Source organism: Diadema antillarum, unplaced genomic scaffold (assembly GCF_040938485.1).
Source record: "Diadema antillarum isolate AM-2024a unplaced genomic scaffold, OU_Dant_1.0 scf00000151, whole genome shotgun sequence".
Classification (NCBI taxonomy): Eukaryota; Metazoa; Echinodermata; class Echinoidea; order Diadematoida; family Diadematidae; genus Diadema; species Diadema antillarum.
In genome coordinates, this window is record NW_027271040.1 from 20,922 (window position 1) to 46,159 (window position 25,238).

General features: G+C 40.5%; 1 protein-coding gene across 1 annotated transcript in view; it reads left to right on the forward strand.

The window, feature by feature from the left end:
* The first annotated feature begins 3,389 nt into the window (after positions 1-3,389).
* LOC139721853 (uncharacterized) overlaps positions 3,390-25,238 on the forward strand; it is a 41,921-nt gene continuing 20,072 nt past the window's right edge. Inside the window, exons 1-2 of the mRNA XM_071633172.1 lie at positions 3,390-3,561; positions 17,211-17,636. Of these exons, the coding sequence (XP_071489273.1) occupies positions 3,390-3,561; positions 17,211-17,636 (598 nt within the window). The remainder of the gene's footprint in view (positions 3,562-17,210; positions 17,637-25,238) is intronic.

Consider the following 25,238-nt stretch of genomic DNA (forward strand, 5'->3'; position numbering starts at 1 on the left):
TCACCATCTCAAAACTGAATCCTTACTAAAATCGTCACTTTCACTGTGCCCTTTACCACGTACATCACTTCTGGAACCATCATCAGTTGCAACGTAATCGCTTTCATGCAAGCACGATCATAATCATCATCACCAAAACCACCACTACTACCACCACCACCACCATCATCATCATCATCATCATCACCCTCATCGTCATTATCACCGTTCTCCATTAGTAACCCATTGCAGTCCACAAATGCCCTCATGTCATCGTTGACGCGATTCTCATCAACATCACTATTGTCTATGTGATCATTATTTCGTTGAACGACATGAACCTCAGAACAGGAAGGAATTAGGGAAGGCGAGAGAGGGCGCAACAGAAGAAGGTCATGACAAAAAGGTATAGTAACTATAATAGTGATAACGCTGATGATGATAGGATAACCATTATTGATAGGGTACAGTAGCATCATCCTCTTCATAATATTGTCAGCAGTGTCGTCACTGATGATTTTTATCGTCGTCATCGTTATCATTATAAATATTATCTTTGTCATTTTTGCAATGTTTTTGTTATTATCATAACTTTTATCAACATAAATTCTCATCAATATCTATGTAATAATGATGATGATAATAATAATGATAATAATAATACTTATTATTATCATCATAATTATCAATACTACCACAACTAAAATAGCCATCATCACAGAAATATAAGAAGTTAAAGTCACAGAACCATTCCTATTGTCTTCATTGCCATAAGAAGAGTATTAACAACAACAATAGTAGTAATGAAGTATAACAATGATATCAAATACCAATCAAATCAGATCAAACCACAAATAAATATAAACAATGACATCATTTTGAGTTTTCCCCACTCAAATGGTGTGAATGAAACCCCCCCTCTCTTACCACGCCAAGTAGCAAGCGATTTACTTCTTTTAAAGAACAATTTTGTACAGTTTAAAAGTTTATAAGATCAAGTGAAAGTAATAACGAGAGACGCCCATATACGGCTGCTTAATATGTGTTCATTGTCTGTTGTCCTTTGTAGCAGGTGCAACTTTGAAGAGAGGAAATGACGGCAAATTAGACCAAGGAGAGGTGAGAAATCGACATAACCTATGCGTCAGTAGATGCAGAATTAGAATAATTGTATTCGTTCATAATTATTTAACATTTACGAACTGCAGAGGAAGAGAAAGAGAGAGCGACAGAGAGAGGAATATTCATATACATATGTGTATGTATATATAATAAATCATATATAATACATACCATATATTATATATACAACTTGACATAAGATTATTACATGTATAACAGATATACTATATATGTTATATATAATATATATTATATCATATAATATTATTCCATATTATTCTTTATATATATATATGATATCTATCTATCTATTATATATATAAAAAATATATACATAAAGAAAGAGATGTTTATATTGTGTCATCATCGATTATATCACATATTGACAAATTCAAATAAAGATGAATTCCGAGTCTCTTACAGAAAAAAGAGAATGGGCGATTTAGGCCCACAGGTTTAGAATATATTAGGGTGTGTGTGTGTGTGTGTGTGTGTGTGTGTGTGTGTATGTGTGTGTGTGCGTGTGTTTGTGTGTGTTTAAGGTAATACCAAATACAGTATATTGTCATAGTATATCCACAAAACAATGACCATCACTATCAATATATCAAGAAAAATAAACAGTCGATGATTTATGATAATGATTATGTTTAGGCGTAGTATGAGGTAAGAATTATCAAGAAGAACAAACATCTTGTCATTTCTGAGTGCTTTTAAGTTTCCCTTTAAGCACGGTGAGCATTGTAATACTCAAGTGTATCATAATCATTCTATTGTGTTACTATATCATTATTTCATCATGTTATGTTTAACCGTACATTGTATCCAAAATGCCATGAAACTCATAATTCTCTAAATTATGTTAGATCATTTTGTATCAAATATTATATATACATATATATTTCAATAATGTATACATACAAATACCAAGACCAACCATGTTGAACAAAAATTCAATATACACAAAACATGTGTGTGTGTGTGTGTGTGTGTGTGTGTGTGTGTGTATCGTGGAATCGAATTATATTATTCTTAAAGTGATAGACGATGACAACTACGGCTCTCGTTGAACTGTGCGATTATTGGAGAGGCAATGATAGGTGATTAACTCTACAACTTGAAAGATAACATGCAAACTACTTCAAAGATCTTTATTGAAATGAAAACGGGTTGAGAGAAGAGAATGAGAAGGCCCTGAAAAGGACAAACAGAAATATACAGATAACCACCGAGCTGCTTTACAGGCGCCATCAAGCAAGAAGCGAAGCAGAGATTGCAAGCGCGCTTGACACTGAAGAGTGGCGAAACCAGTGGTTACAAACGCCACGGGAAGTGGACACCAGTAGAAGGCCACTCCTCCCGAGAACGCCAACCATCCGCCAATTAAAAACCAACAAAGCCTCATGCATATGCATGAGGCGGGGAGTTTCGCCAATAGAAACGCATCGTTAACTTTCCTCCTGCCACAAAATGTGCACTCAACGTGCGTGTCAATGGTGGCATGCAAAGTCACTACCAAAGACGCTCGGCTTCGGGGAGGAAAAAAAAAACAGACAAGAAAAAGAAGGGGAAAAAAAGCGGCGTGCGCCCCGATTGTAGCGTGCTACGAATCCTCGAAGCCGCAGAGATACATGGAACGGATCCGTGCATGGACACCTGTACTAGAGGGGATTACAATAGACGCACTCTGCCAGCGAATCGGGGCACAAAGCAACGCTCTTCTCGTACGGACATCCATAAAAATAAAACTTTACGCCTGGCCCCCCGCTTAAAGCCCCCACCTCCTTTTCTCTTATGGACGCTGTACTCTTTTTTTTTATTCATTATCCCTGTCGATGTTAAGAGATCAGCTAGAATCAAATTGACGTATGAGAATCGCCACCGCTGCCAGACTGTGCTAGCAGTATACATACCGTTTGCTTTGATAAGGGGCTAATCACTTTGGATGTGATTAAAACGCTGCTTACTCCAAGCTTGGGAATCAGTCCCAAAGTTGAGGTCCAGCGAGAAGGTCATTGGCTCGCAAAAATTCTCTTCACTCTTACATCTTGATTCTTGTTTGCTTGTTGCAGAGTGTTGTCCTCGTAACTTTTTCTGACACGGACTAACCACATTAGCGCTCTGAATTATGCTCTTTTTCGCCGATGTTCCCCTGCTGATATAGCTTCCCACGCTCATTATTGGATTTTTCTTGTATTTATGAGACATCGGATCCGTCCGGCGATTGAATTATAATCTGCGGCCACTTGGCATCGTGACGGGAGAGGCGGTGAAAATCGGTTACCATCATGCCACGCTCCTTCTTGAAAACGGTCAAAACGGCGACGAAAAAGGCGCAGCGGTACGCCCCGTCGCCGACGGACGACCACGAGGAGACCTCCCCGGAGTCCCCCGGTCTAGCTCTCGCAGCCGAGCCGCGGATGGGGAGCGCGTTCACGCCAGTTACGCCGAAGAAGAAAGGTGAGGAGTTTTTGTTCATCCTTTCTTTGTTACATTATATTATAATCTATATACCTTTTCTCGTGTCACGAGTTAATATATAAGTGCAAACTTATGACAGAAAAAAAACATACTTACTTGTGAAGTATATAACACTCTCAATTTTGGAAAGCACAACCCAGTTTACTCTGTAACTCCAACTTTTATTCTGATATTCTTATTTGATTTCCTACCAATTTGTCATCTTTTGGCAATGTTCAGATCATTGTATTCAAGTATATATATACATATATATATATATATATATATATATATGAATACATGTAAAACGGTATATACCTTGGTAAAGTTTATAAGAGCACTTAAAGTTTAGAGAACATTTTCTAAAGCTTACCTCTCATCAGACACCTATAAGGACGAAATGAATTACCTCACCTTGCCTTATTTTAAATCAAAGTCAACGAACAACTTTAAGAAACCATGGAACATGAAGAAACTAACTCTTTATTATACAGGTATTAAACTTTTCTCAGTTAGTACCTTTTTGACATCCATCACACAAATTCGATAATCGTTACATCTATCACAAAGCTTTGTTTCTATTTTGTGTCATATCCATTCGTGTTCTTTCTACCATTATTTTTTTTTCATTTGAATACCAAAGTATTGATCAAGTAGTATGACATTGTTTGCGAAACATGTCAGGATTTAGAGTTCGCTACATAATTCAGATGAATTTAGTTTTAATTTCAAGGCCGAGTGTAACTAATTTAATCGAGTTCTCCTTATACTTGAATATACTTCGCATTTCGAATGTTAGGCTATTACGGATGAAGTTATGATTTAGGAGCAATTCACATTTATTTAACAACAGTAATATTACTGTTTTTGTAACGCAAGAATGTAACATGTTTTGAACTTATATTATGTTTGTAAGACTCGATGGATTCCGATCAAAGCCACAAGTTCGTACGCATCCCCCTTACTCTCTCTCTCTCTATATATATATAATGTATATATATATATGTATATATATATATATATATACATATATATATATATATATATATGTATATATATATATATATATATATATGTATATATATATATATATATATATGTATATATATATATATATATATATATATATGTATCGGACACGCTCGTTCCCAAAGGAAAAAAAAAAAGAAACAGACATACGACATACGCTGCATGAATTGTTCTGGTGGCGGTTGAATTGTGAAATAAAAATTAATGTGATTGAATTTTGGTTTGCGAAAAAGTTAATTGAGTTGACATAAGTGATCAATGATTGAGATGTAATATGTATAAGTCGCGTTTTTTTTTTTCAACATGTGTGATTACTTCACGGATTTCAGTATGCATATTTTAGATGTAATTTCCTGATTCCACCCGTGATCTCCGGATGGGTTTTTTTTTAATTGTAATTGAGGGGAAATTCTGTCCGAAATCATTACAATCACGCTTGGCAAAATGCGGTTTTACGCACTGAGATAGAACAGGGTGAAGAGGAGAGGAGGGGAAAAAGGCGTCTGTGACAGCGGAGCGCGAGCCACCAGCCGGCATTACAATCCATCGCTCCCCTGACTTCCCGCAGGCACACGACACTCGAACCCGGCGAGAGACCCGCGCCACGCTGATGTGGTCGCATGCTCCCTCCGACCCGCTTGGATTGTAATAAATAAAATGGGTGTCATAATCATTCCGTCCATCCACTATCTGGTATAGAATATGCTGAACTCTCGCGATGGAATCTGCTCCCTTCACAATGCTAACAAGCCAGAAATAAATGATGTCTTGCGGGTCTACTTCCAAGAGTCGCCGATTCAAGTTAGTACGCTTCGCTGATTTTGCTGGTAGCGCGAACTGGGCTGTCAGTACCGCGCTATACATGCGAAGCTACACTACTTAGGTTACAGAGATATGCGGACGTAAGACTTCTCTCTTTTTTTTTTCTTACTGTCCAGACGTGATTACGAGCTCGACAATGATCGTGACTTTTGTCGATGAAAAAGGCGCAATTCCCTTCCTGCTGAGGTCAATTTAATTGCGGTTTTCTCCTTGGTCCTCGAGTTGGTTCTTGAGTGAAGCGTTAATTGTTTCATTTTCTTGAGTTAATTTGCCGACAACCTCTAAAGAATGGCAATGGTATAACACATCATAATTTGGACAATGGAGAAGAAGGGAACGTTCAACCATCGTCTCTCTTTTAACGTCTGCTTTCTCTTTTCTTCACATGTCGATTGCTTATGATTTTTGGTTTTTTTAAGTAAAAGGAAAATACAAATACATATATATATATATATATATATATATATATATATATATATATATTTAATAGAGAGAGGAAGATGATAGAGTAATAAAAAGAGAAAGGGGAAGGGGTAAGAGGGAAAGAGAGAGAGAAAAAGAGAAAGGGAGGGGGATGAGTCCCAGACGCACACATGCGCAAACTGTCAAGTGGAGCGTTTTGGGTTTAATTTGCTTTTAATTGTAGCGCGGCGGTCAAGTCGCGAGTGAGTGAGCGCACCCTCGTAGCGCCACGCCGCCGCACGTGTAATGTATACGGACCCAAGCGTGTATGCAGTTTGATGAGCTAACACAATACATTTCTCGTCGCTCGTCATAACGCAGAACGTGATTTAGGGAGAAAAAAGAGAGAAGAAAAAGACAGTGTTTTTTAGATAACATGCATCGAAGCAAACACGTCGGAAATATATTTTTTTCCTTGTTTGCTTGTTTGTTATTGTTGAAACAGTGATTTTACTTTTTTGGTCGTTGTTGGATGAGGAAGGCTTGATTTCTCTTGTTGCTATTGTTGTTTGCACTTTTTAAGATATAAACCATAGTAAACGTCATTTCGTATGGGAACATACCCCCCCCCCCCCCCCCGCATACGCACATCGTGGACATTTATTTTCTATTGTTTCGCAAAATGATTGGAACCGATTTTGAAATAGTACCACAATACATTGACGTTTACGGATAGATGGCTACGTCTTTTTTTCTTTCCGTCTCTCCCTCTCACAAAAAAGCCCATGTTACCACACTCCCCCTCTCTCTTCCTCTATCTCTATCTCGTCAATAGTCAAAATTAATTCCCATAAACATCTGCTTGTGAGCGTTTCACTTGCAAAATTACGCACAAAGAGAAATCTCTCTGATAATTTACTGACAACTTCGCAGGATGTGAGGATTTGAGGGACCACGGAGAACGTGTATTCACTGCAGCGAGTCAGTAGCTACATGCGTGAGACACTTTGTGCGATAATCATACAAGCATTTTGATTTGATGATCAAACCAAGAGATAACATTCTGGTCAAAACCTTTTATTGATAAAATGACAATTTCCTATGAATCCTCGACACGGAAAACAGACTGATAATGCAACAAAACTACGCATATTCGTGTAAACGTCCTCTTTAAATCACCATTGTCAATTTCAAGACATTATAGTGTCATTGTGTAAAACTGAAACACTGTTTACTGGAAATCTTTTAATATTTCCAGTGGGAACAGCATGACGTTGGTAGATTTTGTGCACTGAATATCAGGCCTACATTTAGTTACTGTGGTTATGAATACAATATGCATTGTGTCCTTAGATTGATACACTGATGTTTAGTTTTTTAGTTTGATGTTCAATTTCTCATTTCTAACGTAAACCATGATTCTTTTCCACATATTTTTTATTTTGCATTTGTATGTGTCCGTTTGTATGTTATAACAATTGATATAATATTTTGCCCAAGCTTCATAATTAACTGTCCAATGGATATCAAATCATTGCAGCCGCCAGATTTGTTGCCACAACATGATAAACCATTTTGTTATACATTTCATATATATATATATATATATATATATATATATATCATATATATACATATATATATATATATTATATATATATTATATATACATTATATATACACATATATATATATATATACATTATATATGTACTATATATTCTATATATATATAAATATATATTATATTATATGTATATATATATGTTATCATATAATATATATTAGTCAGCAGTGTCCAATTACAACTGTCCTAAATACTCAGAAGAACAAGAAGTCAAAGCAGAACAATGTAAAGTTGACTTTATCATTTTGGGATGATTCGCATTTTTTTTTTTCACGGAGAAACACTCGACAAGATGAAGACTCATTCCGAAGTGGTCTTTCCTTGAGAATAGACACGTCATTATAACGAAGATACTATTACTTAACACTTAAAAGCGCACCTATGCTTACAATATGAACAAATTGACAGTGTTCTGAGATGGCCCTTGTACGATAAGTGTCTGTGAACGACAGTGCAGTGACGTGCTGTGTGTATAATGTCACCAGCTGTCTTGGTGATTGGCACCGTGTAATAGCTGGTCTCTGTGCGCAGGAAACGCGTGTACGCCAAGGGACAAAGTGTGCCCTGAACACTTCTACACGTGATTTACACTTAGAGCATTAACGTGTGTGCACAAGCTAATCATACCGTAATGATGACGGCGGGCTCTTAAGAATCGACAAGGTGTTTAAAGTGCAGGAAACCGACAACATTCCGTAACTTAACCTTTTCTGTGTTTTGAGTGCCGATTGGCGTAGAATATTCCATAGCATTCTGCACACTGTCCAAAGTCCCTGGCACAAGAAGGGTTAATTTTGTGCTGAGGCACGTTACTCATGGCTTGTGCTGTGCAAAGCACCCCCTCCCCCAAGCCCAATACACGCGCACATAACAAGCATACCGGCATTCATACATAGAAACATACCATACAGTTGTAAGCTGTATACCTATGTAAGTATACTAATTGTTATGCCAATCGTGCTAATACATGAATGCATTAAATCTAAGACGGATTTTGTCTTCATGTGAGATGGTCCCCTGATGTACAAGAAAAGATTACATTGTTAAAAGATCATTGAATAAAGGTCAAGTTTCTTTTTAAATGACAAAATGAGTAATTAAATATGATTTTAGAATTTGCCCTGACAAGCATTCCTCTTTTAATCTTATAACAAAGATCGTGATTTAAGCTCACATCAAACTTGATTACTATATAACAAAGAGATAAGAAAAAGACGGTTAGAGACTGAGGGGCAGTTACAACCAAGAGGGCGTTTTCGGAGATAGGACTGACCAAGGAGGTGGGAGAGGGGGAGAGAGTTCTTGAAACATACATACGGAATGACATACATACATACATACATACATACATACATACATAAAACCACATAATTGTGTATACACATACATACTTAAATGTTCATATTATCCATTCATCCATACCTACCATTCATACATAACACAAACATGTATGTATGTGTGTATGTATGTATGTAATGTATTAGAACACACTCTGTAGGCAGCTTTAGTACCAAGAACATATCAATGATATTAAATGACAAACATTCCCAGAAACCGCCTTTTATTTTTTTTCCTTCGTGGTTGAAAGTCTGCCAACACAAACCAGGTCAGGTCGTGCTATTTGTTGCTTTACAGTGAGTTGAATGATCTGGGGATTTTTTACAACTCATAATGGGAAAAGTTATTCTTTTTTTATCGATTTCTATCTGACGCCACGCTCTAATAACCTTGAAGAAAATAAATGCTAAAAGTGATCACAAACTCGTCAACCACACAAATCTAACTGCTACCAAGAAGAGTAACATTATCAATTAGAACAAGGTGGACATCATACATCATCGTGGTCACTTCACAACACCGGACATCCCAAGATTGTGTGGGAAACATAATGTTGCTGGTAACTTACAGACACGTGATCTACGATGGCGGTCTCTGCTTTCTAAGCCATTACCCAGTTCCCCCCCCCCCCCCCCCCCCAACGTAATGGCTATCAATACTATTCATTATCATCACTAATTGTTATCAATATCAATAACAATAATAATTATTGTTATTATTCGAGTTTTTTTCGTCCCATATAACTTTCTTCTTCGACTTGCAGATTCTTGTAACCTAATACATGCACAGTGGACAATTGATTTTCAGAACACAATGCTAATGGTTTCCAAAAGCTTCTTATCATTAGCATCATTATTTGGTGACTATCGCAACCAGTGGGCAGCGAATGTTTGTGCAGGCTCCCTAAAAATCACGATAACTGTGCGTTTTACGATTCCACCAAAGCTGTACAAATTCGAAACTAACCGTATAAGAAGGTAGACCCAGGAAAGGGGGAAATCCCACATTATTTCTCCACAAGAACCAGACATTTGGGGAAGTCGTCATCTCAGAGCCTCAACGCTTGAAGTAAATGAAACAAATGTTGTAAAAACGACTCAAAAAGTCCCTGTAAACCGACCGCTAATATACAGATGAGGAATAAAAGAAGGAAAAGATAAATCGTATTGTTCGATGCATGTACCGTGTAGCAGTTCGCTCAGCACCGCAATACACGGTGTTAGTGGCGCCCGTTACTGCTTGTCTTGTTTCCAGACTGCTCAAGCTGATTATCGGCCTTCATAAACCCTTCAAAACATTGTAGCTTCAAATTTCTAAATAAAAAAAGCAAAGATTTCACATTATGGCATGCGGCAAAATGCAACAACGGCCGCTGTGCATCATACTTTGGCTATGAGCTTGTATTGATTGTGATATCCACGGTGTATGTTGAATTGGGTCTGCAGATTAAGACTAATGTGACATCCATCTTCGAGAGTTATCTAAACCGTTCGCGTGTAGGTCGTGTGTGCTTACACATGATGGCCAATCAAATGCTTCTATTTGCTAATCTCGGCAGAGTTGCATTTGCACAGCCATACTAAGCCTTGTCTTTCTTCCTTTGCAAGATTTTTTTTTCTCTCTCTCTCTTTCTCTTTTCGTCGTTCTTTCGACGACACACCTTATCTCGAATTGATAGCTTGATATGTGTGCATAACAGGCAGGTGTTCCCTCAACTCAAATTCCAACCCGCCATAACCAATATCGCACGAGGGGGAAAAACAATGCTATTGATACGCGGCAAAGAGCTTGGTTGGTGTTTGATACACGCGAGAGATATCGCACGTCGCCCCCCCCCCCCCCCCCCCCCCCTCCTCCCTCCCTTAGTTTAGCCAGCCCGGTCCTGTGATGGGTGGATCTGCATGGCGGGCGTACGTGCTGGGCATTCAATCGCACGCCAAAATGTGTCCACACATCGACAGCGGGTACACATATATCTATTGATTCATGCAAATGATTCCAAATCGGTGCCGTTAACTTTGATTTCTCAACTGGTTTTGTTGACAAAGGGTACGGTCTAGGGGCCGATCTCTGTGGGTTTTGTGAACAACAGGTGATAACCCTGGTTTCTTTCCCCCTCGTTTGTGCAGCTATGACTTCGACGCGATAATGTTTCGACGAGTCCACCCTTACACATCCTCGTTGATAAATTTTGATTTATGAGCTGAGTCAATAACAAAAGAGTCCAAAGCGTCTCAAGATTATAAGAAGACTCGTGCTGCTCATTTCAGAGCTCGTTTATTTGTTCAATTTACGGCAGAACAAAACGAAAAAAAGACACATGCATTCGGCCCTTCTAACAATTAATAATAATGACACATCTCATTGTGATGGGTGCGTGTATACACGAGTGCAGGTGACGATAGGGCGGAGATTCTGGCGCAGATTAGCGAGTTAGTGCAGGCGGTGTCAGAGAGGCCGAGTTTGCTCAGTGTCCCGGTGCGTGCGTGCTTTTTTACTTGGGTCAATCTTTCGAAAATTAAATGAACTATTTTGCTCAAAGCACCTACGAAACACTAATAACGTGACATTGCGATCGAGGCTACACAGTCCAACCCCTCTCATCCTGTTTCATTATGGGCCCATATCTTTCATGTTGCTTATTTCTGTCTTTAAATCTCCACATTTGCACCCTCATTCACCCCCTCGATTCAATTCTGTCCATTTTTCTTGTTTTAGTGCTTCGCGAAGAGCTAATAATCTGATCTGCTTCTTCGATTTCAATTTCGAACTCTCAATTTCCTTCCATAACTGATAATATCTGTGGCTTAGGCAAGTCAGAATGTGTAAGGTTCAGATTTCCCTGTGATATTTCTGTGTTTAATCATTTATTTTACACAGTACATGGCTGAAGATTGAATGTATCTGATTCAGTGCGCTTGTCTATTGAAAGCTTCGTCACCCCCGCATCTTTTCCGTTGTGTCCCTATTCCATCACATTTTAATGCGCACGTGAAGTACATTGTACCAGGGAGGCACTGATTGTACACTGCGCAGTTTTTCCCTGCACATATTACACGGTACTTCATGTACTTCGATCGTATTATTATGATATATCACAATACAGCAGTGATTTTGGCTGCTTTGTTTGCTTGTTCCAGCCAGGAAGGTGTTTAAACCTTCAGTCTGCAGAAATATAAAACGGGGCGTACCTATTATCTATCAAACTTTGCTACCCCACCAATCCCCCCCCCCCCTCTCCTCCGCCAAATTCATTCCAGGTCAAAGAATGTATACATGGATAACTTCGAACCCTGTCTGTATTAATAGTCATTCAGAAATGCATTTTTTTCCTCGAGTCGTGAATGAAAGGAACAGTCACATCAGCATAGTTTTGAATTGTGATTCCCTAATTTCATGTCTGCAGCAGCTTTCAAAACGGGCACGCGTGCTTGAGGTCTGACAACAAAATATGAATGGCGGGAAATACAGCTATTGACAAAGCCTCGTATCGCATGCCTATAGTCTGGGGAGGTCGGCGTGTGCCGCCTCCAACAATCACATCCACTGATCCCGCCCCCCCCCCCTCTCTCTCTCTCTCTCTCGCCCCGTCTTTCTTTATCTATACGAAGGTACACTGTAGTTCATAATGTGTTGGATTGCCATCTTCTGGTATTTAGGTGCGTGGATAAAATTTTCACTTTCTTCTTTACTCTTACCACATACATTCCCAATACATACACTTATAATGTATATCATAATTTACGTGTTCAGTTTGTCTCCATTGTGTATTCGATAAAATGCTAAAATGCTAATGTAATATGGCCTTCCTATTACACGAGTGATGGTGTGAGCAGGTTGGTTACGTACCTTTGTCGGGGGGGGGGGGGGCTGAAAGAAAAAACAAATTTTAGAGAACATTTCCGCATCTCAGTGCCTTAAAAATCCTCTACAAATCAGTCGCAGGAAAGGGAAACTATACGAGAAGAGATTTTAAACACGCAACATTGTGTAGAAAAAGAAATGCTGTACTTGTAGCAAGATAGAACGCAACAGGGAATCGGTGGGTGCAGACTTCAGTATACACGTAGAGAACGTCGCGGAAAAAAGAAAAGGATGCCGTCAACATGACTGTGTATTGTAACAGACGATGCAGCATACGATGCTATACAGACGGATAATTTGTTCGCTGATTTTGTCAGCGTTTCCAATCCGATTAGTTGTATACTATCGTCGTTTACGAGAGGTAAAACTTAAATCGCGGAGTACTTTACTGAATGTGTGGTAAAGGAAACCACATCATCCGGAAGAAAAGATGAATAGAAAATGGTCGAATGAAAGTTAAAAGACCCGGGAATTAAGATGCCATAGCGATGAAAACAGAAGATAAATTTGTCTCGAGCCAGGTAAATATTGTCGTTTCCTTGTTTACTGACCTCTAAAGAGGTAGAGGTATTTTTTTACGGGTTGGTTAACCAGAAAGAGAATGACAAGATCAGTTTACTGTTGTCAAGTCAAATCTCATCTCAGCTGACTCCGAGACAAACACATGACTTTTGCATTGTACAGATGCCCATCTCGGAAAAAACAAACAGTACAAACAACTTCTTCGAGGTGTCGAAAATGTGTGGAGATCTTGCCTAAACAAAACAGATATAATGTCACAAAGTATAGACATCATTAAAACAAAATACCAACCGAATCTTTATTGGTGGAATCAGTAGAGGTGTTCAGTTTGAAACAAAAAGAAAGAGAGAGAGAGAGAAGGAATAGAAAGATAAAGGGAGACGAATTCTCGATTAGGTTGGTGGCATGTATGCGACGTGCGATAGAGGGCGGTTTTTTTTCTTCTCTCCTTTCAACGTGCAAGTTCATCGCGTCCGCAGAGCCATAAATATCGAGTGCGTGTGCGAGTCATTATACTTAGCGTTGTTTGCTATGATATCAAAGGCCGTGACATGATACATGGCCCGCGGTAAACACACGCGACCTGATGAGACGATGCGATTCGCCAAGTGGCGTCGTCCACGACAGTCACGAGTTCTGATGGCGGTGGGTCGGGTGGACGTGGGGTTCAAGGGGCAGATAGAATAAGGGAGGAGGCGCTTATAGACGCAGAAGGTCCTAACTACATTCATGCGGCTTTAAGAGACTACAAAAGGCGACAAAGGCAAAGTGGCACGCGCGAGTATAAACTGGGACATCTCAAGTTTTCGCTCGCGTACTGCGATATCATCTTGTGTTAATGCGAGAGCAAAGTCTAATAATTATTTGGTTGCTTTCTGCATGCGATTATTCTTGTAGCAGTGCCGAGGCAATTGCATCATACTTTTGTTTTGTTTTGTTTTTCACGTAGTAACATATCTTGATGAGAACATGAATCACGACCGTAAACCTGGTCGCGTTCACAGTCGACGTGGCTACATACATAATGCGAAACTAACTCAAACGCAAGGAATGAAGCAGGTAATGTGGTATTCAAGGAAGGGCACGGAGCTAAAACTTTGCCGATCACATCTTTGAGATATACGAGCTAATTGAAATCTAATCACAAGAACAATATTTCTTCGACACCGCCAAGTTCCCGCCAACATTCTCACCCTACTCACCCCCCCCCCCTCCTCCTCCTCCTAAGTGGCAACAAACTCCTCCTTGATTCATACCGAGCCCTCGACTGCATCCGCCCCGCCGAGAATTCTCCCACGCATGACCGGGGAGCGGGTCCGGGGCACAAGCCCGTTGCAATCTGCTAGGAGTGGTTAACGCAATCAGCCCTCTAATACCGGATGACAGTATTTGGACCCAACATCCATCAAATCGGGTATTAATTATTCCCGCCTCTTCCTCCCATCTCCCCCGTCTTTACCGCAATGTGAGCGCGCCATGTGATTTGTTTGACTCCGAGTCCATCCGAGTGTGTTATTCAGGAGCCTTTTCCCTCCTGAATCTACTCAACCCCCTCCACCTTTCTTTCTTCTCCTCTCTTCCTTGCTTTCAGATTCGAATTTTCCACCTGCCAGAGGGTGAAAAATCACCCCCTTCAAATAAATGATCTCACTGTCATGTTTTCTAAACCCCTTGCTCCGTGTTTGATCAAGATGCGTGCGGGGAGTGGTAAAAAGCAGCGGGCTCGCGCCTCGTTAAATCGAGCAGGCTATACGCCTTGATTTTCTGCGAGATTCCCTCGGACGAATAGCAGACTGTGGCGGGCTAATTTCACGGTTAACGTAACGGTTGAGACCAAAGCTATTTGTGTGACAAAATGACGCAAAGAGACCGTTGAGGAGTCAGTAAACTCTGCACTGGTAAAGAGTCTGATAAATGGATGAAGTTGTAGACCAAAAGATAGTACTAGATTTTTCTCTGTGATGGTTTGATAGACAAAATAAACTATAAGTTCCGAACAGTTGCGTAGAAACGTTGCTGCATCAAAATAAATCATACGTGTATCCCACCTTTCCGAATTCCCTGCGGAACAATCTCTCCCCGTATTGTTTTATTCTGTTTTGTGTTTGTAATATTTTCAATGTCCTGCCCATTCCTGTTACCGTCTTCAATGTACATTGTGATGAATCCATACAACTTGGATGAGCTGCCCCTCCCCCTCTCTCCTTCTCTTTCACACACAAACATACACACACACCCACACACATCCACACACACACACACACACTCAAACACATCCACATCTTCACTGCTAAACCAGACTTGGCTAAATGTGTCACAAGATGCCAATTTCTTTCATCTTCTCATCCTGTACTCGCCACCCCTCCCCCTCCTCCACCCCACCCCCTTTCATCACAAAGTTAACTTTTCGCAAAAGTTAGCCACGCAAAATCAACACTGAAAAGTGGAGTCTTTTCTACTCCACAAAGGCGAAAGAAACGTGCATACCTATAAAGAGTTGTTCTTTCTTTTTGTTCTTGTTGTTTTTCTCTCTTCTTTGCGAGCACGCCGAATGGTGGTTTAGGAAAGACGTATCACCGCTGAGCCACAAACTGCTCTATTGCCCTCTAGTAATTCTCGCCCCACAATTTATGTCGCACGGCCGGGGGTGAAATTGTAAATGACCTCATTATCTTGGCGATCCATTCTTATCTGTTCATATTATGATGGAATATCGCCATTAAGGGGTTTTGATCTAGATTAATTAGTTTAATCAATAATCTAAATTCTCCAGCGCACCGCGCTGATCACTCGTCCAGTCCCACACGTGTCAAAATAACGTTGGCTGTCCTTTTATACGTTGGCTCGCTCTCCCCCGAAGCATACAAGAATACTTGCATGTAACGTTTGGAAAGGCAGGCGTATTCTGACGGGGATTTGAGATTGAAAATCTTCCTCAAATGCTCAATCATTTCCCAAACACTTGAGACCACTTGAACGGATTCCAGATCTGGGACATGATTTCCCACCAATGCAAAGGAATTCTGAGAAATAAAGGAATGAGAATTTATATGCACCGGTACTGGCCGGAAGAAATGAATTCATAATCGGCCACACTTGTCAATCTCGCGACTACTGTAAATGCGCAACGTATACAAAAGCATACAGAAAAGAAAACAAAGCACAATAGCAAATAAGGGAAAATACACACACACACACACACACACACACACACACACAAACACACACACACACACACAAACACACACACACACACAAACACACACACACACACAAACACACACACACACACACAAACACACACACACACAGTGGAAACCACGGACGAAAAGTTCAATTTCTTTTGCCGTCAAATTTCTGTTGCCGATAAGTGAACCAATCTAAACTAGGAAGCTAATTCCGGTGAAACTTTCAGAGTTTGTTGGGTGTCCCCCCCCCCCACAATAAGCAGCACTTATGGACATTTTTCTACCGACTAAGAAATCAAATCAATTTGGCCGTCACAACTCGGATTAATGTCAGTGGATGCATAATCAAGGAGGTACTAGCCCAGTACCTCCTTGGCATAATGATCTGGCTTCTCTTTTGTGCAATGATGACATTCTTATCCATATTTACGTAACTGCCGTCCTTGAGTTTTATTTTGATTTTTTTTTAAAACACATTAATGCCTCTTTCGATGTGTTGTGATCAACATGAATGTTGAAGTTATAAACAAGATTACAGATTAGCTGACAAAGAAGTTGGTCAAACTCAACATATACCCTTCAAATAACAGATATTCAAGATCCCAAAGAAAACAAGTGAATGAATAGACTCTGTAAATATACACAGGAGGAAGAGCATGCAAACAAGTTTGCCACTTTCTACTTCTTTATTTAGATTATAGCCACTGTCACTTGCAAGTCCATCAGTAAGATGTACTTCGTAAGTTTAAAAAATGTGAGATGTGCAATACGAATCACCTAACACCGTGGTCACTCCTGATCGCTTACAGCTAGACGATATTTTTAAACCTGTGATTTTATCATTATTATTTTTGCAGATGCTCTTGACTTGAGGCCGACGAGCGAAACCGAGATCGCCCATTGTCGTTATCTGATCGGACTGCCACGTCCTTTCCCGATCACCGACTCGTCCATGGCCGCCGTGCCGACCAAGCAGCACAGCCCGACGCTGAGCATCGAGCAACGGCTGGCCGATCTCACTCATCCAATCAAACGCCCCTCCGGCCTGCCCGTGGCGGCCACCACGGCTGGCAGTCCCTTGCCCGGACGTCCGGCGTCGGCGGACGTCCCGATCTCGTCCATGCCGCTCACACTGACCGTCCCGAAGGTCCACGCTCACGGCAGTCCACGACTACGTCCCGAAATCGCACCTTTCCCCGTGACCGATGTCGGCGCGACTCGTCACGGTTACCGGTTCCAGGGCGAGATATCAAGCTACGACATACCCTCACCTCCCTCGAACGGTAAGAACGGAGTAATCGTCACAGTTTGTCTAGAGGTCCCAAAAACATGATTTCGATACAAATTTACTTAATGATGATCCTTGGACGGACTGACAGCAGACTTTAATACTTGCTCTGTCTTCTGTGTCATGAAATATGACGTCATCTTTTCAGTACTTATATGCAACTGTTTGTGTGCATATTCTTTTTTTTTTAACCATAACTATCATATTCACTGGAAGAGAGTTGTATATTATGTTTTTTGACCAGTGATTTTCTTTACCAGCTGTTCACATCTCCTCCCTCTCCCCCTCTCTCTGTGGGTGTTTTAGTTTGTTTTTTTTTTCATTAAAGTCAGATTTCTCTGTCTGTTGACAAGTGCAGTGCGGATACATGTCAATTTTCCTTTTCACCCTCACCCTGTTTACTTTTTGTAAATGACTTTCGAGACATTATATTTTAGCAGCACAATAGAATCAGACTAACGTCATTACAACTAAATTCTCCCGGGTCTGATCCCGCGATGGGGGCTGATTATTCCCCCCTCTTGTCAATCATCAATATTATATTAGACGCATTAGGGAGAGAAAGGGGAAGGGGAGATATCTGCTGCAGTGAGCATGCGCCTTACGCAACTGTGACGTCATTTCCAGGTCAAGAGAAGGGGAAAAAGTGCAGGAGGCAATCCAGAACATAGGATAAACAAAACATGTACACAGCAAAAGATGGGGTCACTTTGGGGTTATTTCATAGGAACGTAATGAGTTTGTTCAAAATGAATTTAATGTGATGACAGCTACGATGATAAGGGTGTATAGTACGTCCTTAAGAAATTATAATCTAAGAAATTTGGGATGAGCAGAGGTGGGGCGATATGGCTGTGTGATATTCAACATTTTGTGGAAAATGAATTGAAATCTTGAGGCACTGGAACGAGTTTTCGGCACAAAAGCAGAATGCACAACAAAGCACACCTTTCATATCATCCATTCATATTCAAAGCTAATCAATTAAATGCTTGAAATACAATCAAATGTATAGGCCTGGCAGTGAAATATCGCTTATTTTGGCACATAAACTAACAGATAATTATCAACAGCAGGATACAGCATTATTAAGTCTATATCCGCTATGCGTCACCGGTAATTGTTTCCAACCTAAATACAATGGAAACATGCCCCTCCGACTTCCCTACCCACTCCCTACTTACCCCCATTTTCACCACCTCCTAGCCATTTCTCTCCCCTTTTCCCTCCTCAACCTCTTATCATAAACAGTTACATCCATACACTACACATAGACAATCACGCATTCTTCACGGCGCGCGTTTCACGCGTCGGTTCAAGCATCCAACCTCCTCCCGCATAACCGGATGGGACGTTTGTCACAGCACAACGATTACCAAAGCGAGGCAGCGAAAGAGACTTTTCTTGATTTGCAAGCCCGCGATGGTCACCCATTCCGCCAGGGCTTGGGTGCCTGCAGTATTGTGGTGGGGACGCGGGTGAGCGATGACATGTTGATATTCAAGAACAACATCGGATGAATTATCATTCATTCATTCATCCACTCTACGTCATTACCACACAGATTAGGTTTTTGTTGAAGTGAGTATTATCTGTGGTTGCTGCTACAAGGGCAAAGGGGAAACAGAGATGAAGGGGGAAAATGCAAAGGAAAAGGAAGATTTTCATCCTCGGGTGTCAATGTTGTTTAGTTCAAATCGACTATAATCGTGAGGTGACTCGTGTAATACTATAGTCTTATCGTCAATCTGTTTTCTTTTTCATGACTTCGTCAGTAGTAGGGTCCTATTGAAATCGGTTTTTGACGACAATGTCCCTCCATGATAAATATATCATGTATAAAACAAATAATGAACATAATTTACCTTTTCTTCACCTTTTCCAGATTAAATTTCACTGTTCTTACTTCACAATAGAATTTGTTTCTGATCGTGTGTTAGCTTGGAAGCTATATACAATTCCGCATCACTTGTCGTTGGTACACAAGCGGCGATATTTCTTCTTCATCGTGCCAGCATTTGAAGCCCGTGTAAGAATGCATGCACTCTCCCGCGCCTCTAGCTGTATGGCTGTTGTTGTTAATTAGACACTTAAGGTGATGTAGAAGTTATCTACCGTAAGCTTTTGACAAAAGAGCAATGTGATAATGGATTTTGTCTGACAGGTATTAGACCATGTTATTGTGATTTAGCAGTGATCTTCCTCTCGATGCCTTACTTAACACTCTCTCTGAAGCATGACTTGAAAAGTACGATCCTTTCACATCTTATGACGTAGCGAGATACCAGTGTAAATTCCAAGGTTAATGTTCCAACGCAGCAGTGACGATCGGAGGGACCGAGATTGTGATCGATACGTGGTCCTTTAAATGAAAGTGTTGCCTACCATTCTCGGTGGGGAGAAGGAAGACAATGGGGGGAAAGACGGGGGCAAAAACAAAAACAAAATCAAAAACATCGTGAACCGGCCACCGCGCAATTACCTTGACAGCCCGGCCGTTCCGGCCCGCTGCTCGCGCATGGTGTGGCGGGGTCCTAGATTGACTTATCCCCACTACCTGTCAAAGAATATCTTTCTCCTTTTTTTCCCCACCCTCTCTCATCTCCCTTTTCTCTCTTTTTCTCTCTCACCCTACATTCCTACCTCTCCCTCCATCTCTTCATCTCTCTCATTCACACATACACACACAATATCACAGTATATATATATCTCCCCTTTCTCTCCACTCTCCCTATCTCTCACTATCTCTCCTCATTTCACCAACTTTCCATGTCATCTCTCCAACTCCACCATTCTAAATTCGCTTGCTTTTATTTTTCAAGCGAATAATTATGTTCTTATTTCTGATCGTGGCGCCTCGTCGACTTGTGTGAGATGTTGCACTCCCTCCTCCCTATCTTTTTTCCCTTTTCTGTACCCTATCATATCAGAATCACACACACACACACACACACACACACAGCACAAACATATATGTATATATGTTCAAACACACACACACACACACTCACATACATATATATATATATATATTTACTTATATGAATGTATAATCATACATATACAATGTGTATGCTATCCAATGAGATTAGATGAGATCATGAGCGTCTTGCGTCCTTCTTCTTCTCAGTCGGTTGGCAAAAGTTGATGTTCCTCTGTAGACTCCTCGTGGCGCCTACTCAAGTCTGTCTGACAGCAGCTGTCCGCCGTTCGTTTTCTGTTTCGTCTCTTAATAATTCTCCTTCTCTCCCATGCACTTCATTTTCAAGTTGTAGCAGCTTTCATTTTCCCTTCCATATTTCAGTCTTTCTCAAATTTCCCACATCCTGACATTCAGTCGCCACACCTATCAGAAGTTATCACAATTCGTTGTTTTTTTCGAAATCTCTGGACGCCATGCAGGGGATATATCTCCATCTGAGTGCTTGAGAACGTTATTCCTTATTATTCCTAACAATTATGCCCTTCTAGCTCTTAGAAGGCTCAAGTATGAATCTTTCCATTCATTGTACATTATATTTCTTTATGTCACTTGTTTGTTTCTCTCTCTCCTTATAGGTCTGATTATATAACTTTCTCTCTTTCTATCATATACTTTCCATTCTGTTTATTTATTATATTTGTTTCTTGCCCATCAATCTCTCTTTATTGTTTACCTCTCTGCCTTTCTCTTTTTCTATCTCTCGCTATGTTTCTATGTTTTTGTCTGTCTATACTATCTTTATTGCACCCTCCTCTCTCTCTGTCTCCCTCTATTTTCCCTCTATCTCTCTATTTTGCTCTCTTCCTATCTCTATTTTCTTCAGCCCACCGTCTCTTTCTCTCCCTCGCTATCTCACTCTCTCTCTCTCTCTCCGGTGTGAGAGATCAATGAGACATGATATTAATTGATTCGTTAGTTCGGGTCTTCATCTTCCTGATTTCCATCTCCCCACGGCCCGTGTACAATCTCGAGATGCAGGGAGCGGGAAACGCATCTATTATTCATGAGTGTGTGATATATATCACTGCAGACATTTTCTCCTCTCTCCTTAGCGATATATTCTCCCTCGACAAGGGCACAGAAAGAGGGGGAGAAAATGAGGGAGGGAAAGGGGTGAAGGGAGGGGGGCTATACTCTCAAGGAAACTATACAAGAAGGGGAAACAATAGAGAAATAACGGAATCATTTCGTTGAAAGCGATTCTTTAAATGTTAGACTTCAGCAATCATCATCCATTCCCCCTTGTTATTGTCTTTAGATGGCTATGATATTAAATAGTGCCACTCAGAACAACGTGCCCAGAGTCTTTTTCGCACTGCTTGGAGTTTGGGCGATTGGAAGACGCGGTAGCAACGACTGCGACAGACGGCTGTAGTCAGGCACGCATTAATATTAATCGCAAACACTCTGCTATTTCTTCATTTCGATCATGCCCCATGATTCATATTCGCTGCCCCTCGGCAATTTTATAAAACAGAGAAAGTTACATCCTAATTAAGTGAATCAGTGTATAAATTGCAAGCGCGCGCTCGGGGAATTTTCGGCAATCACCGTGGCGGATCGTTGGCATTCGGGACACGTCGTACGTACGAGAAGATGAAGGTGTAATGCAATCACTCTCATAAATCCAAGCCCCTGCGAGGGGGTACGGCTTACTATTCGACAGTCACATGTTTACCATAGCAGTGTGTTTCAGTCTTGTACATGCACTCAAAAAAAGGACAAATACGTTGTCTAGCAGGGGAGCTCTCTAGACCATGTTAATTATGCACCCCGTAATTAGGGCTTATTTATTTCTTGTAATTAAATTGTATCGCTGTAAGGACAAGACTATTAATGGTAATAATGCATCGAGTTTTAATAGATAGTGAATAAAAAAAAACGCATCGTAAAAAAAGTGAACGTGTACAGACATACCATGCAAAATATAATTCTATCCCTGATGAAGTCTATTCCAATAACATAAATTTTTAAGCGCGCTGCGAAATTGCAGTGATGATTGTGATATGCAACAAAGTTACGAGTACTATTTTTCTTGCTGTGCACCTAACCCGCACAGACGACAATACAGCACAAGGTAAAGGCCAAGCTGCCTCTCTACTCAAATCGGCATTAACTCTCTGTGTGTCACGTTCATTTCCTATCCATTGGTTTGTGTGTAAAATGTGCAATTTTCAGTCATTGGTACATGAGGGGTTAAGATAACCACCCGTGATAATGCGTCGTCGACCTTTCAACCTCTAGCCGCTCTACGCAGTAAATGGAGGTTTAATCTTATAGCCACAGATGTTGAATAGAACAATGTAGAAAGCGCATCTTCTTGTCTTTAACACGCAACAGCTACATTTGACGATTACATTAACTGATCGGCTCCCTATGGTGATGATTTCGTAGCCCATCGGGTGGCTTGGAATCTTCATATCTACACGTGGGGAAGCGTGCACGCGCGTGTGCTCTGCATGCCTGTGCAGTTTTACAATGAATGCGGTATACCTTCAGACGGTAGATAATGCCTGCAAAACACGCAAACGTACATACACACAAACATCATTCACACAGACAATAAACCAGACGCACGAATGGCGTACTTTATTCTTTCACCTTTATGTTTTAAGTTTGCCGTAAAGTTTGTGATGAAGCTTAAACTTAAGAGATACGTGACATTGCTATGCATTGAAAATAAGCCCTTCATATTTTATACACACATACACACAAGCAGACACAAAGAGTTCAGTAGGAACTTTAATACACCACTAACACTAGGAGTTCACCCGCATTGCACTCGTATACGAAAGTGGAAATGAAACTAGGACAAGCAAAGAAATATAGTGGAATGATAGAATCTTAGTTGGGCGGGAGATTGGAGCTATCAGAACCAAAGTGCCCCCAACAGTTGTATAATTCATGGCAAAAACAAGATTTATAGGCTCGTAAAAGCACGCAGAATTCGCCGAAACCCCCTCAAAATCATACCCCGCGATTACGGCCGAGCCAATCTGGTCTACCCGTGTCACGTTCCCGCCTCCAATCATGGCGTTGTCCCTCCGTTCCTCATCATTTATACATCCCACTCTGAAATAAGAGAGAGAGAGAGAGAGAGGGTTAAAAAGAGAAGGAGATAGAGAAACGCAGAGTGGAGAAATCAGACAGCCATCTCCCGTCTTTTATAATATATGTGTCATTTTTTTTTTTTTGGCATTCTCTTTTCCCTGGATTTACTGACTAACAGAATAAAATAGACATTTTCCAAAGAAAGCAAGAAAACAAAAACGACCTCACCGACTGGCAATAGAACGGAATTCGTTTTGCAACTGACGAATCCACCTATGATACGCGTATACGCATGCACTATTGTAGAAGCTTGAGTACAATATGGCGACACTGATAGTGTCTTAACACAGTTTTCCTGCATGCGTGTAGCGGTTCCGAATAAACGCTGAGATTGCATGGCGACGTTCCACTATCGTAATGCTTATCAAAATGAAAGAGTTTAAGAATAAAATCGCATTTAAGAAAAAAAGCCGACCAAAAATGATGAACTATCACAGCGTTGCCTCCGAAGCTGCAGTTTACAATAGGATGCACACTAATCAATGCTAATAGATTGTGTGCTTTAAAGGTCGTATATCCCTTTTGCAAAAGTCGCAAAAAAACTTGCATAGTTGGAGAATAGTGTCTCCCAACATCATCTATGGAATCTTACGGTAATACACGTCAGAGTTGTTGTTGTTTTTTTAATAAGGAGATGAAAAACAAACGCCATGTAACTCGAGAATACACTCCCTTTTCGTATCGAGAAGAACAGTTGTATTTTTTTTTCGGTCTCCGAATAAACTCGCTGGAAATCTATAATGCTGTCTCCCCCTCCTTCATAAAGACGTTTCCAGTTTAGTCATTATGAGGAAAGGTCCGAATAACCTACATGAATATACAACATGCCAGCTTATGAAATAAATCTAATGTTAGAGTTGCAAAGGGGACACGTGAACTGTAAGTTTTTCAATAGTTTAAGAACTCTTTCCACATCACCAAAGCAGACAAGCAAATGCCGCAGACAACCAAGTTATTCCGCGGGGTCGGAATCGGTCACCGTCGAAAGTTGAAAAAAAAAAAAAAGAAATGGCAATCGTATTCCGACTCGTCGGGCCTTTAATGTTGACTGTCACCTCGATGCAAGTAATAATTGTACACACGTCTCCATCAGGGGCTATTGTGCGACTAATGCTGCCATGATTCAACTCGACCCCCAAACAAAGCGTCGGAGGCCGCAAGACTGTATAAAAGACAACACACATCACTGCATGGAAGAACGAGGGAAGCACAATCTTGCTTAAATCGCGGTCAGTCATCATCATCATCATCCATTTCAATGACACGGCATTTTTGGAGGACTTTCCTATTCCCACTGACTGCGGATGCGACTCAAAACGACTTTAGAATATTTTATAGACATCACTTCAAAAGTTAAATGAAAACAACCGATATTCACCGCTTCACAATCACAACCTCATATTCAATTGTTTGCAAAATACGCTGGATTAAAAGAAAGCGAGACACAGATTCATTAACTAAAAGCAACTGAAGAACAAAAATATCACCTAGGTTACTACTTTC